The sequence below is a fragment of the Neoarius graeffei genome, chromosome 3, assembly GCF_027579695.1.
Source record: "Neoarius graeffei isolate fNeoGra1 chromosome 3, fNeoGra1.pri, whole genome shotgun sequence".
NCBI lineage: Eukaryota > Metazoa > Chordata > Actinopteri > Siluriformes > Ariidae > Neoarius > Neoarius graeffei.
The window spans coordinates 44,788,763-44,802,760 of NC_083571.1; the positions used below are offsets into that span (position 1 = coordinate 44,788,763).

At 41.5% G+C, this 13,998-nt stretch overlaps 1 protein-coding gene across 1 annotated transcript in view; it reads right to left on the minus strand.

Moving 5' to 3' along the window:
• slc30a6 (solute carrier family 30 member 6) overlaps positions 1-13,998 on the minus strand; it is a 64,811-nt gene that overhangs the window by 30,767 nt on the left and 20,046 nt on the right. The window contains exons 5-7 of the mRNA XM_060916870.1: positions 5,124-5,166; positions 1,455-1,520; positions 1,071-1,151 (exon numbers count right to left, since the gene is read on the minus strand). Coding sequence (XP_060772853.1) covers positions 1,071-1,151; positions 1,455-1,520; positions 5,124-5,166 — 190 coding nt within the window. The remainder of the gene's footprint in view (positions 1-1,070; positions 1,152-1,454; positions 1,521-5,123; positions 5,167-13,998) is intronic.

A 13,998-nucleotide genomic window follows, 5' to 3' on the forward strand; every position in this document is an offset into this window, starting at 1 on the left:
AGCACAAAACCTCAGTAAAAAGTTGCCTTAGAAGACGTCAATAACTCGGTTGGTTTTTTTGGTTTGTGTTTTGTGTAACATTTGCCCACATCAGGAACCTTCCAGTAAACTCGCGCTAAACTTTTGTATGCTTTCATCTGCTGCCCAGTGATGAAGCTAGCAGTTAAAACGCCAGGTAATTCACACTCGACCACATCCGTACATCGTCTTCGTACTCTACAACGTTACTGTACGGATCCACCCCGAACATTCTTTTATCTTTTCCCTGTATCTGACCTCGTCACTATTACTCAATTCGTGATACATTTGCGAAAAATTACAGCTCGCCAATGTACTCTCCTCAGTCGCCATGGATGGATACCACAAAGATGGCGGACACAACAAAATAGGAGCGCGTCATGGGAGATTTGAGATGCAAGTGCAAACGGTTTAAGGCTTGCCATCTCAGAGGACCACCCCCCCCATGGGCAATTTAGAGTAGTCAATCCCACCTACTGCAATGGTTTTGGAATGAGAGGAAATCTACATAGACCCAGGCACAATCTGTGAAAATTGCATAGACAGCAAGTAACATGAGCTCAGAACCGAGGAACCTGGAGCTGTGAGGTGGCAATGCTTCCTGCAGCACCATCGTGCTGCTTCCCACATTGAAACGTGCCATTAAATAAATATTAGGCGATGCAATTCTGTATACGACTCCAGAGATGAAGCTCAACAACCTCTTTATCTCAGTCAAAGTACAGTTATTATATTTGCATGGACACCAATAAATAGTTTATACATTTCTCACCTTGCTGTTTCGTGTTCAGTGGACAGACCTTCGCACATTTCTGAACGACTGTAAAAGCTCTCTACGAAATTTGCCAAAGTTCATTTCAGAAAGCTTTCTCAAGCACAAACCCAAACTTAATGGAGTGTTGCTGTGGTCGAGACTAATGCCAAACCGAACGGGTACAGCAAATTGTAACAAACTCTGATAATGTAAATTTGGCATTTATGACTATTTCTAATTATATTTAATTAAAACACAACACGTAGAGCAGGGAGGAGAATAGATGGAAATGGCTCACCTTTCCTTCAGAATGAACAAAGCACCTAGCTGAAGCAGCACAGTCGAGGCAAAAACTGCCAGCACCTCAAAGCGCTCAAAACTGAAAAACAAACAGGGGAAGAGGACAAAAAAATATATATTTTTTTAAAATTCTATTTTCTTGCGCTCACTGTGGACAAGAAAACAGAACCGGACTTGGATGCCAACTTGTGCTGCTCTGTTAGAACATTAATACCAAACAGGGGGGAGAAAGTTGTTTTTTTTAATAAATGCAATGAAGCCATGACGACCTTTGATCAGGGTCACACTAAAGACCGGACTGAGACCTTGAGAAATAGGGAAGCCTTAGACCAACAGGAAATCTCTGGCAATGAATAAAACCTCCAGTGAACCTTACACTTACCCAAATGAAAAGGCCTGACTTGGTTTTTTCATGGTCACCCAGGAGCTTGTGAGGCATGTAATCAAACTGGAATGGACAAATCAGAAATCCAAGCTATGAGAAACATTATAAAAAGCACACAACATTGAAAAACATTGCAAAAAAACATGAGAAGGGTGGGGTGGGGGAGGGGAACCCACAATCAGTATACTTTGTTCCATGTGCACAGGCATTTCATGTCATGGCTATTATTTATTTATTTATTATTTGCACACTCAGAAATAAAAGTTCGCAAAGAGTATTTTGCTCGTCACTGGTGTGGCACTATCAAGGTACTTTTTTACCGAAGAACATGCATGCTGTGTATATCTTTAAAATGATTTTAAAGCTTTAAAAAGGTAGGCGTGGTCTGAAAGTTTGAATTATTATGGGTGGACAAGACTGAATGGTTGTGTCTCGATACAATAAATTTTCAAAACAGCACAAGATACGAGTTATCTGAATATGTGCCTTGGGTTTTCATTCTGAACCGATTAAAACAATAATTGAAACTTTAATGACAATGTTTGTGTGATCCATTCAGATTCTTAGCAGCAATGTGACCAATTTTTAAAATTTTTTTTTTAAATACACATGGCTAGGGCAGCACGGTGGTGTAGTGCTTAGCACTGTCGCCTCACAGCAAGAAGGTCCTGGGTTCGAGCCCCGTGGCCGGCGAGGGCCTTTCTGTGTGGAGTTTGCATGTTCTCCCAGTGTCCGCGTGGGTTTCCTCCGGGTGCTCCGGTTTCCCCCACAGTCCAAAGACATGCAGGTTAGGTTAACTGGTGACTCTAAATTGACCGTAGGTGTGAATGAGAGTATGAATGGTTGCCTGTGTCTATTGCCCCTTTTCCACCAAAGCAGTTCCAGGGTTGGTTCGGGGCCAGTGCTTAGTTCGGAACCGGGTTTTCTGTTTCCACTGACAAAGAACTGGCTCTGGGGCCAGAAAAAACGGTTCCAGGCTAGCACCAACTCTCTGCTGGGCCAGAGGAAAGAACCGCTTACGTCAGCTGGGGGGGCGGAGTTGTTAAGACCAACAACAATAACAAGACCGCGAAAGATCGCCATTTTTAAGCGACGAGAAGCAGCAGCTGTACAAACGCGAAGTCATCCATTATTATTATTATTGCTGTTGTTGCTGCTGCTGCTTCCGTGTTGTTTTTGCTTCGATATTCGCACCAAGGTTTAAGCAAACGTAGCGACGTAACTGACGTATACAGTGATGTAATGACGTATACAACGACGTAATGACGTGGCACTGTGAGCGATGGAAAAGCAAACTGGTTCTCAGCTGGCTTGCAAGTTGAACGAGTTGTGAACCAGCACCGGCCCCGAACCAGCCCTGGAACTGATTTGGTGGAAAAGGGGTATATGTGTCAGCCCTGTGATGACCTGGCGACTTGTCCAGGGTGTACCCCGCCTTTCGCCCGTAGTCAGCTGGGATAGGCTCCAGCTTGCCTGCAACCCTGTAGAACAGGATAAAGCGGCTAGAGATAATGAGATGAGATACACATGGCTACACTTTCACTGGTGTGAATTTCACGAGGGCGTCTGCAGCACAGGGCGCTTCTTATTCTGCTGTTAGTCAGCTGTGCTGGCAGAACTCACTGGTGCTTTTCCTGAGGTAATATTTTAGTATGCTAGATTACTGGGCTAGTGAAAAACAGCATGCTTTGGAGATGTGTAGCGTGCCTCCTTTTTCGAAATAAAGAGAAATGACTTTCAGAGGGGGCGCGTGGGCTTCAATAATTTGAAATGTGTATTACACCTCACATACAGTGCCTTGCAAAAGTATTCATCCCCCTTGGTGTTTGTCCTGTTTTGTCACATTACAAGCTGGAATTAAAATGGATTTTTGGAGGGTTAGCACCATTTAATTTACACAACATGCCTACCACTATAAAAGGTGCACATTGTTTTTTTTTCTTTTTAAATTGTGTGACAAAGAATAATTAAGATGAAAAAAATATATATATCTGAAGTGTGCACAAGTATTCACCCCTTTTATACTGTATGAAACCCCTAAATAAGAGCTGCTCCAACCAATTCACTTCATAAGTCACATAATTAGTTGATTAAGATCCACCTGTGTGTAATCAGTGTCACATGATCTGTCACATGATGTCTGTATAAATCAACCTGTTCTGGAAGGACCCTGACTCTGCAACACTACTAAGCAAGCAACATGAAAACCAAGGAGCCTCCAAACAGGTCAGAGACAAAGTTGTGGAAAAGTATAGATCAGGGTTGGGTTATAAATATCCCAAACATTGAATATCCCAGGGAGCACCATTAAATCCATTATAGCAAAATAGAAAGAATGTGCCACAACTACAAACCTGACGAGAGAAGGCCGCCCACCAAAACTCACAGACCGGGCAAGGAGGGCATTACTCAGAGATACAACAAAGACACCAAAGATAACACTGAAGGAGCTGCAAAGATCCACAGCGGAAATGGGAGTATCTGTCCATAAGACGACTTTAAGCTGTACACTCCACAGAGTGGGGCTTTATGGAAGAGTGGCTGGGGTTGGCCAACAGCATGTGGCAGACTCCCCAAACACATAGAAGATGATTCTCTGGTCAAATGAGACAAAAATTGAACTTTGGCCATCATGGGAAATGCCACGTGTGGCGCAAACCCAACACCCTGAGAACAGCATTCCTACAGTGAAGCATGGTGGTGGCAGCATCACGCTGTGGGGATGTTTTTCATCTGCAGGGACAAGAAAGCTTGTCAGGACTGAAGGAAAGATGGATGGCACTAAATACAGGGCAATTCTGGAGGAAACCTGTTTGAGTCGGCCAGAGGTATGAGACTGGGATGAAGGTTCACGTTCCAGCAGGACAATGACCCTAAACATACTGCTAAAGCTACACTGGAGTGGTTTAAAGGGAAACATTTAAATGTCTTGGAATGGCCTAGTTAAAGCCCAAACCTCAATCCAAATGAAGATCTGTGACATAACTTGAAGATTGCTGTACGCCAACACAACCCATCTAACTTGGAGTTGGAGCAGTTTTGCCTTGATGCAAAAATCCCAGTGGCTAGATGTGCTAAGCTAATAGAGACATACCCCAAGAGACTTGCAGTGGTAACTGCAGCAAAAGGTAGCTCTACGAAGTATTGACTTATTTTTTTTTGGGGGGGGGGGGGGGGTTCTTATGCACACTCCAGATTTCTGTTTTTTCATCTTAAATTGTTTGTCTCACAATAAAAATAAATAAATGTGCACCTTTAAAAGGTGGTAGGCATGCTGTGTTAATCAAATGGTGCTAACCCTCCAAAATCCATTTTAACCCCTGCTTGTAATGCAACAAAACAGGACAAAACACCAAAGGGGATGAAGACTTTTGCAAGGCACGGTAAGTGTATCAAACAATACACTGCAACCCTATCAATTATGTACCTTGATTGATTTTTAAAAAGGTATACTATATTGACCCCCTCGTTTTTGTATGGTATTTGAGCTAAGAAAGACCACTATATCAAATTCAGTGGGCAAGAAAATAGCATGGATGGCCTTTTCTATGTGACACAGATGGTGTTTGAACACAGGATTGCGGCAACAGAAAGAAAATGAAAACAGGAAGAAAAAAAGCTGCTGGTGTTGCTCTTTTATAGGTTGTGAATGTTGCAGACACTCACCTGAAGAGATCGAAAATGGTGAGGTACGTGTACGCTGTTAAAGCTGAAACAGAACGGAAGAGCTTTGTAGTTAATCAGGTGTTAAACTGCACATCAGTAAAATGACTTGCTTGTTGGTGCAGTGAATATCTGGGAAAGGATGTACAATCTGGATAAAAAAAGTTTACACATACACCGTAATTGCCATAGGCCTTATAGATCAAACATAGTGGTGAAGCCTTGATGTGACAGTAAGATATTGGCCGGCGTTAGTTTTCTGTTTGTTGGATTGTATGATTCACACAAACACCCTCAAACAGAATATAATGGATCGTTTCAGAGTTCATAAGCACATCTGTAAAATGATACAAAGGAAGAAAAATACAAGAGATACTGAATAGTGATAGACACCCAAATCCCTGGTGGAGGAGAACCAAATCCTTGTAGCATATTGTGAGCAGATTAAGGTCACTTGTGTATGTTTACAGACCCGATCAATGCATGTGAAAGGAGGAGAAGCAGTGGTGGAAAACAGAGACGGTCCAGGGAACTAAATATTTAAAAAGCGTCTGCAGGCCCGGAGCGCCAAAACATGTCAAATTGCCGACTGCTAGCTGCCCTCCTTCCTCTCTTGTGGGACTGTGAAGTCCATTAAAGCCACATTAAGCACTGGCTGGTTATTCAAAAACAGAAGCGTAAAAAGTTAAAGGAGGCACGGCCGTGGTGATCGGATCCTCCGTCTGTTGCTTGGTCTCTGGGCCACATGAAAACCTGGTATTTTCGGTAAGGGAGTGAGAATTTGCAAACTGCAGTGCACTGCTGTCATTGAGCTCGGGTGTCTGTTGACGCGGCATGTTGAAATAACGATAGATCGGCCCAGATGTAAACCAAAAGCCTTATTGATCGACTACAATGTAACACCTGGTGAGGGAAACAGAAGAATGTGGAAGGACATGAGCCCTGCTGACATGAGCTTTTCTGGGGTAAACTGAGAGGCTGCTGTTGACAGAGCCAACAGGACAAAGTTGTCCATGTGGACGACAGACAAGAGCCTGAGCATATTATTTCAAGCAAACTGGATTTCGTTGACCAAATCCTTCATTACAACTCTATTCTCACCATAGAAATGTCATATATAAAGCACTAAGACAGTTCAGGGCAAAATAATTTATCAAAATCTGGAAGTCATAGAACCTTGTATAAATTATAAAAAAAAAAAAAAAAAAAAAAAAAAAAAAACCACTCCACTCAGCAAGCACTTAACAGCTCTCCATATTTCTTTAAGTTTTCCTAAACTTCATAAAATGTATTCAAATTCTCCAAAGGAATTAATTCGCCTTGTTCAGACTGGCCAAACTGAAAACTGAGGAAGGATTATTGTAAAATTTAAGCTTGTACTGTACTAGTGCATCTAAAAACAATGAGAATATCACAAAAAAGTTCCTTTTTTTCATAATTTAATTCAAAAAGGTAAAACTTTCATATATTCTATATTCATTACATGTAAAGTGAAATATTTAAAGCCTTTATTGTTTTAATTTTGATGATTATGGCTTATAGCTCATGAAAATCAGAAATCCAGTATCTCAAATTATTAGAATATTCCCCAAGATCAATCAATCAAAGAAAGGATTTACAATACAGAAATGTCCAACTTCTGAAAAGTATATTCATTTATACACTCAAAAATTGGTTGGGGCTCCTTTACCATGAATTACTGCATCAATGCGGTGTGGCATGGAGGTGATCAGTCTGTGGCACTGCTGAGGTGTTATTGAAGCCCAGGTTGCTTTGATGGTGGCCTTCAGCGTATCTGTATTTTTGGGTTGGGTGTTTCTCATCTTCCTCTTGACAATACCCCATAGATTCTCTATGGGGTTCAGGTCAGGCAAGTTGGCTGGCCAATCAAACACAGTAATATCATGGTCAGCAAACCATTTGGTAGTAGTTTTGGCACTGTGGGTAGGTGCTAAGTCCTGCTGGAAAAGAAATCAGCATCTCCAAAAAGCTCGTCAGCAGATGGAAGCATGACGTGCTCTAAAATCTCCTGGTAGATGGCTGTGTTGACTTTGGACTTGATAAAATACAGTGGACCAACACCAGCAGATGACATGGCACCCCAAATCATCACAGATCGTGGAAACTTCACACTGGGCTTCAAACGCCTTGGATTCTGTGCCTCTCCACTCTTCCTCCAGACTCTAGAACCGTGATTTCCAAACTAAATGCAAAATGTACTTTCATCTGAAAAGAGGACTTTGGACCACTGAGCAACAGTCCATTTCTTTCTCTCCTTAGCCCAGATAAGACACTTCTGACATTGTCTCTGGCTCAGGAGTAGCTTGATATTAGGAATGCGACAGTTGTATCCCCTTTCTTGAAGATGTCTGTTCATGATGGGTCTTGATACACTGACACCAGCCTCAGTCCACTCCTCGTGAAGCTCTCCCAAGTTCTTGAATCAACTTTTCTTGACAATCCTCTCAAGACTGCGGCCATCCCTGTTGCTTGTGCACCTTTTCCAGCCACCCTTTTCAGCAATGACCTTTTGTGGCTTACCCTCCTTGTGGAGGGCATCAGTGATCATCTTCTGGACAACAGTCAAGTCAGCAGTCTTCCCCATGATTGTGGTTGTGTGTACTGAATTAGACAGAGAGATACACTGTGTTCATACTGTTTTACTCAAACTCGAAATGAAATATTCTAATATTTTGAGATTTTTTGTTTTTGTACTGTATGCCATACTGATTAAAATTAAAATAGAAAAATGCTTGAAACATTTTAGTTTGTGTGTAATGAATCTATAATATATAACATTTTCACTTTCTTAAATAACTGATGGAAAATATTGAACTTTTTCACAATATTCTAATTTTTTGAGATGCTCTAGTATATTCATTACATGTTAAGTGAAATATTTCAAGCCTTTTTTTTGTTTTAATTTTGATGATTATGGTTTATAGCTACCAGAACTCCAGCATTTCAGATCAACAGACCATTTCCTAAGATCAATCAAAAAAGGATTTACAATCCAGAAAAATGTCCCACTTCTGAAAAGTACGTTCATTTATACACTCGATACTTGGTTGGGGCTCCTTTACCACGAATTACTGCATCAATACGGCGTGGCATGGAGGCGATCAGCCTGAAACACTGCTGAGGTGGTTCTGAAGTCCATGTTGCTTTGATAGCGACCTTCAGCTCGTCTGCATTTTGGGAAAATGTTCCAACTTTTCTAGAAATGGGGTTTGTATCAAGAGTGCATTAATATAAACCCGCAATCTGAGTTGCAGCAGTGCAGCTATGGAAAATAGAAACAAGGAGGGCTCTGAGAGCACAATATCCCCCGCTGGCGACGAGGCCATAACTCTGGTAAAACGCAAATGAACTGAACAAAATTGCAATATGCATATTACCGACATATAACAAAGAATCCTGTCAAGTTCCGTGAAACTCCTCCAAAAATTGAGAGGAGTTGAGTACCCTTCCCGGGACGGACAGATGGACATCACCACGACATAATCCCCTTTCAGCCAGCGGGGGATAAAAATTGTAAGGGAAGTTGATTTCAGAAAGCAAGCACACCTTGATGAAATTGCCAAAGTACAAGTTTGTTAATAATCAAAGGAACTCTGATTATTAACAAACTTGGGAACATAACTCTGGGAAAATCTGCCCAAATTAAACAAAATTTCAATATGCATATAACTGTCATATAACAAAGCCTTTTGCCAAGTTTGGTGAAATTCCTCCACAATTTGTGAGAGGAGTTGATTTCAGAAGAACGTACACCCTCATGAAATTGTCAAAGTTATTTAATCAAGGGTCAAAACTTGGGTAAAATTTTCACAAACAAAATTAAATCGCAATATGCGTATTACCGTCATATAACAAGGCCTTTTGCCAAGCTTCGAGAAAGCCGTCCAAAAATTGTGAGAGGAGTTGATGTCAGAAGGCAAACACGCCTTCATGAAAGTACAAAGTTGTTAATCAAGGGCTGTAACTCTGGTAAAATGCGACCGAATTGAACAAAACAATATGCGTACTACCGACTATCAACAATGCCTTTTGCCAAGTTTGGTGAAATTCCTCCAAAAATTGAGGGGAGTTTATTTCAGAAGGAAAACACTCATGAAATTGTCGAAGTATAATTTTGTTAATCAAGGGCTGTAACTCTGATAAAATGTGACCCAACTGAACGAAATTACAATATGTGCATTACCGACATAGAACAAAGAATCCTGCCAAGTTTCGTGAAATTCCTCCATAAATTGTGAGAGGAGTTGATTTCAGAAGGTGAGCACCCTTCCCGGGACTGACATCGCCACGACATAATCCCCCTTCGGACCTTTCAGCCAGCGGGGGATAAGAAATTGATATGAGAAATTAAGACCCCGTCCACACGTAGCCGGGTATCTGCTAAATCGAAGATATTTTTCTACGTTTTGGCCTGTCATCCACATGAAAACACATCAAAAACGAATATTTAAAAAAACTCCGGGCAAAGTGAAGATTTTTGAAAACTCCGTGTATGCCTTTTCGTGTAGACAGAGATAACCGGAGTTTTGCGTTTTAGAACGTCACAATCTGCGCCAAAAAAATGACAACAAATCTGCCCTGACGTCAAACGTGCGACCTTTGTTTACTGCAGAAGCCAGATTAAGCATGGACAAAAGAGTAATGGATCGGAGTAGTGCCTTGAAAGCATTAATTATTGTGCAGGTGCTATTCTGATGTGATTAGGGGGTAGGATTTGGGGAAATAATGCCATCTCTGTTCTGTAAAGTTATCCTACCTCTTGGATTTGTCCTACCAAGCCTACTGCGCATGCGCGGAACACATGACGTCATTACAATTAGCAAGTTCTCATACAGACCGTTTTATTATTCAGAACAAGTCATTACAAATTATTTGACTCGGCCAAAGACTCGACCAATACGCACAAAACAAAAATCGGCAAATGCGTGAAATACTCACCGATTTTCTATCAGCCCAGCTGATCGGTAGGACAAAACTACTGCTGAATTTTCCTACCCTCCTGGATTTCGTGCATGTGCAGTAGGCTTGGTAGGACACCATCTACAGGTTTGGAATGCTTATGAATGTGATTGAAAACGCAGATGTTCGGTTATGTGTGGAAGGGATTTTTTTCGAAGATGAGGTGGTGTGGATAAAACATTTTTATAAACGGAGGGGGGGAAAATGTTCGGTTTTAAAAATACCCGGCTACGTGTGTACATGGCCTAAGTGCTGTGTTGTGTCATCATTCCCCTGCATGCAAATGCAGGCCAAAATCACCAAATTACCAGAGGAAGAATGAATCTTGTAGTGTTGGGGGCATTTACAATTTGCATATATGATCTAGATTTCTTGATGAGGGATCGAGAGATTACCTCTGTGGCTTTTTCTGTTCTCTGATGGCTTTTTTTGAGGGGAACCACCATATTAAGTCAGTATAGATAAACCTCAAATCAAAGATCTAAAACTTGTTGACTTGAACTATCAAATATTCTATACAGGATTCACACTGGTACGGATTCGGTCCTAAGAGAATAGCAGACAGTAGCTCTCTGTAATAGCAGTCCATTAGTGTTCAATGGCTTGACACTTGATAAATGGTGAAGACGTCTCTGAAATTGTAGGAGAGTCTGGTTTTAAACAATAATTAATAGGTTTGTGTAATGCAAGGCCACAGATGGAGGAGGGAACACTAGACGTTAAGTAGGTTGTCAGTAATGAATACAAGAGTTCAGACATGTCTCGCAAGAGCTATTAATCGACATCGTATGGCCTTAAGGGCTTCCACAAGAACACTTAATCAGTTTAAAAAAGAGGGAAAGAAAAAAAGTCAATGTCTGAAAAATCACTGATGCTGGTTAATAGATAATAATAATAATAATAATAATAATAATAATAATAATAATAAATATGCTGCAAAATTTAAGCCTTCAAGGTGCTAAAACTAGAACTGCATTATCGATAAAGTAAAACATTACATTTTGCTCAGGCTTAAGACCTATTTGGTTTCTCGCTCTTCCCTCTGGTTATAAACAGACAGCAAAAAAATGCAATCGAGGAATTATAAAAGAAAAAGAATTGAAGTGAAGAGTTAATTTAGTACGACTTCATCTTACTAAGAAACTGGAACAGAGTCAGATTGTGTGTCGCAGAGGTATGAAATCAATAAAAAGCTTGAAAGAGATGAAAATTAGACAATAAAAAGGAAGGGTATATAAAAGCAAAAGTTAAGAACTGGGGGCTTTTTGGTCAGACATTTGATATTTGGCGACCCACTAATTTAGGCCCCTCATACATACACACAACTTTGACTTGCTCTTGATCGAGAAGCTCAGCACAGTCCAAGTAAAGAACCTGTCCTATGCACAAAGCAGGAAATGACGGGATGACGCACACAAAGCAAGGAGCAAATGTCGCAGAAATAAACCATCGTAAAAAAAAAAGTTTACAATCTTGATCAGCCTTTTTCTAAAGCAGAAAAAGAACCGGTCTCTTCACATTTTTGTCTTCCAGTAACCTCGTGTATGGCCACTTCAATTTGAGACACTGCGCCACATCGATCTCGCTAAAAGAAGTGTTGACAAGAGAAGAATGTGCGTATTGGATTGAAGTGTGTACATTTTCGACAGCTTGTAACGAGATACGGTCTTCCGATGCAGAATTTGATCTCGGCGAGCTGACTGAAGCAAGCAGCGTCCTGTAGACTCATCTGTTTTACATTTTAGGAGTTTTCTATCGGACGTGGAGATTGCTTACATGCTCAGAAACAAATGGAGATGGACACGCAAAAGACAAATGGTTTTGGCGATGTAATGCTCCACACAAAACAAATTAAAGATTCTTTTTAAAACGCCATCACAGGAAATAGATTTTAAGCTGTTTATTTTTTTTAAAAAAGTGTTTTGAACCATCTTTGAGCATCCAAGACACATTCGATGCAACAACTAGAAGGTCTTCAGTTGCCCCTTTTCCACCAAAGCAGTTCCAGGGCTGGTTCGGGGCCAGTGCTTAGTTTGGAACCGGGTTTTCTGTTTCCACTGACAAAGAACTGGCTCTGGGGCCAGAAAAACCGGTTCCAGGCTAGCACCAACTCTCATGCTTGGCCAGAGGAAAGAACCGCTTACGTCAGCGGGGGGTAGGGGTGGGGGGTGGGCGCGGAGTTGTTAAGACCAACAACAATAAGACCTCGAAAGATCGCCATTTTTAAGCGACGAGAAGCAGCAGCTGTACAAACGTGAAGTCATCCATTATTATTGCTGTTGTTGTTGCTGCTGCTTCTTCCGTGTTGTTTTTGCTTCGATATTTGCGCCAAGGTTTATGCAAACGTAGCGACATAACTGACGTATACAGCGACGTAATGACGTGGCTCCCCTTAGCACCGCGAGCTATGGAAAAGCAAACTGGTTCTCAGCTGGCTCGCAAGTTGAACGAGTTGTGAACCAGCACCGGCCCTGAACCAGCCCTAGAACTGATTTGGTGGAAAAAGGGGTAAGTGATGCCATATCTAGATCTACATATAGATATCAATACCTTTAGACAGACAGATATCCACATGTACATAATTGGTGGTGGTGGTGAGATACGCCCTCCAGTGCTGTGTTTTTATTGCTCATCAGGCTTTATAATAATTGCGTGGTTATCACCAATTTCAGTAAACGAACAAAACCTCAGGTGATGACAGAAACTTGCACATGGCCATTCCCCCCCTCCTTGAACACAGATTTGCTGGTGTACTTGGGTTCAGTATCCTGTTGCATGACCAAATTCCAGGCCAATTTAAGCTGCTGGACAGATGGCTTCACATTTGTCTCAAGAATATTCTGGTATAAAAGTGGAGTTCGTTGGCTCAGTGAACTCAAGTTTCCTCAGGTCCCATGGTTGCAAAGCGAACCCAACTCACCACCCCTCCAACACCATGCTTGCTGATCTGAGGAGTTTGTAGTGATACGCTGGGTTGCGTTTGGTTTTCACCAAACAGGGCTTGGTGCACGATGACCAAACATCTCCACCTTGGGCTCATTAGTCCAAAGGATATTGTTCTAGAACTTGCGTGGTTTGATCAGATGCAATATGCTTTTTGGAGAGAAGAGACTTCTTCCTAGACACCGAGGTTCCATAAAAGCCATACTTGTTCAGTATTTTTCTGATGGTGCCATCACAAACAAACGTACATAAATGTGCTTACGCAGACATGTATGGTCACGCAACATAGTGCTTTAGGTTTTACTTTATATCTCTGAACATGAAACGGTCTGACCCAAGACTGAATTTGCCGAGATGTCCATGCTGGAGATGATTGGAAACTGTCTTGAAGGCTCTCCATTCTCCCATAACCTCTCTCCCATGTATGCTGTACTTCCTCCCAAAGAACCACTGCTCACTGGATGTATTTGTTTCTTGTGCCATTTCGTACAAATTCTACAGCTTGTTGTAGGTGAAAATCCCAGGAGATTAGTCATTTCTAACTAGCCCATCTGGTATCAGCAACCATGCAATGAGCCAAGTCAGAGATGACATTCTCTCCCCCCATTCTGTTTTTATTGTGAACATCAACTGAAGCTCTTGATCTGTATCTGCATAATTGGACTGCTGCTACATGAACGTGCGGCTGTACAGGTTCTCTTCACGCGTGTACGTATACATCCGTCCATGTGTAGATCTTTAGAAGGGTGGAGCAAGCTCTATTTCTATCCCTGTTGCTACAACTTGAGCAAGCATGCAAGAAACCAAATCTTCCCTTCAATGCCATAAATATTAGCGTTTTATTTCGGTGTGGATAAACACCATATGGGAAGTGTACCAACACACTCTTGTCCTCTGGATCTTTTGTCCTCTGTCTGCAGGAAGAAGTGCAGATCGGTGTGCTTAGTATTGACGT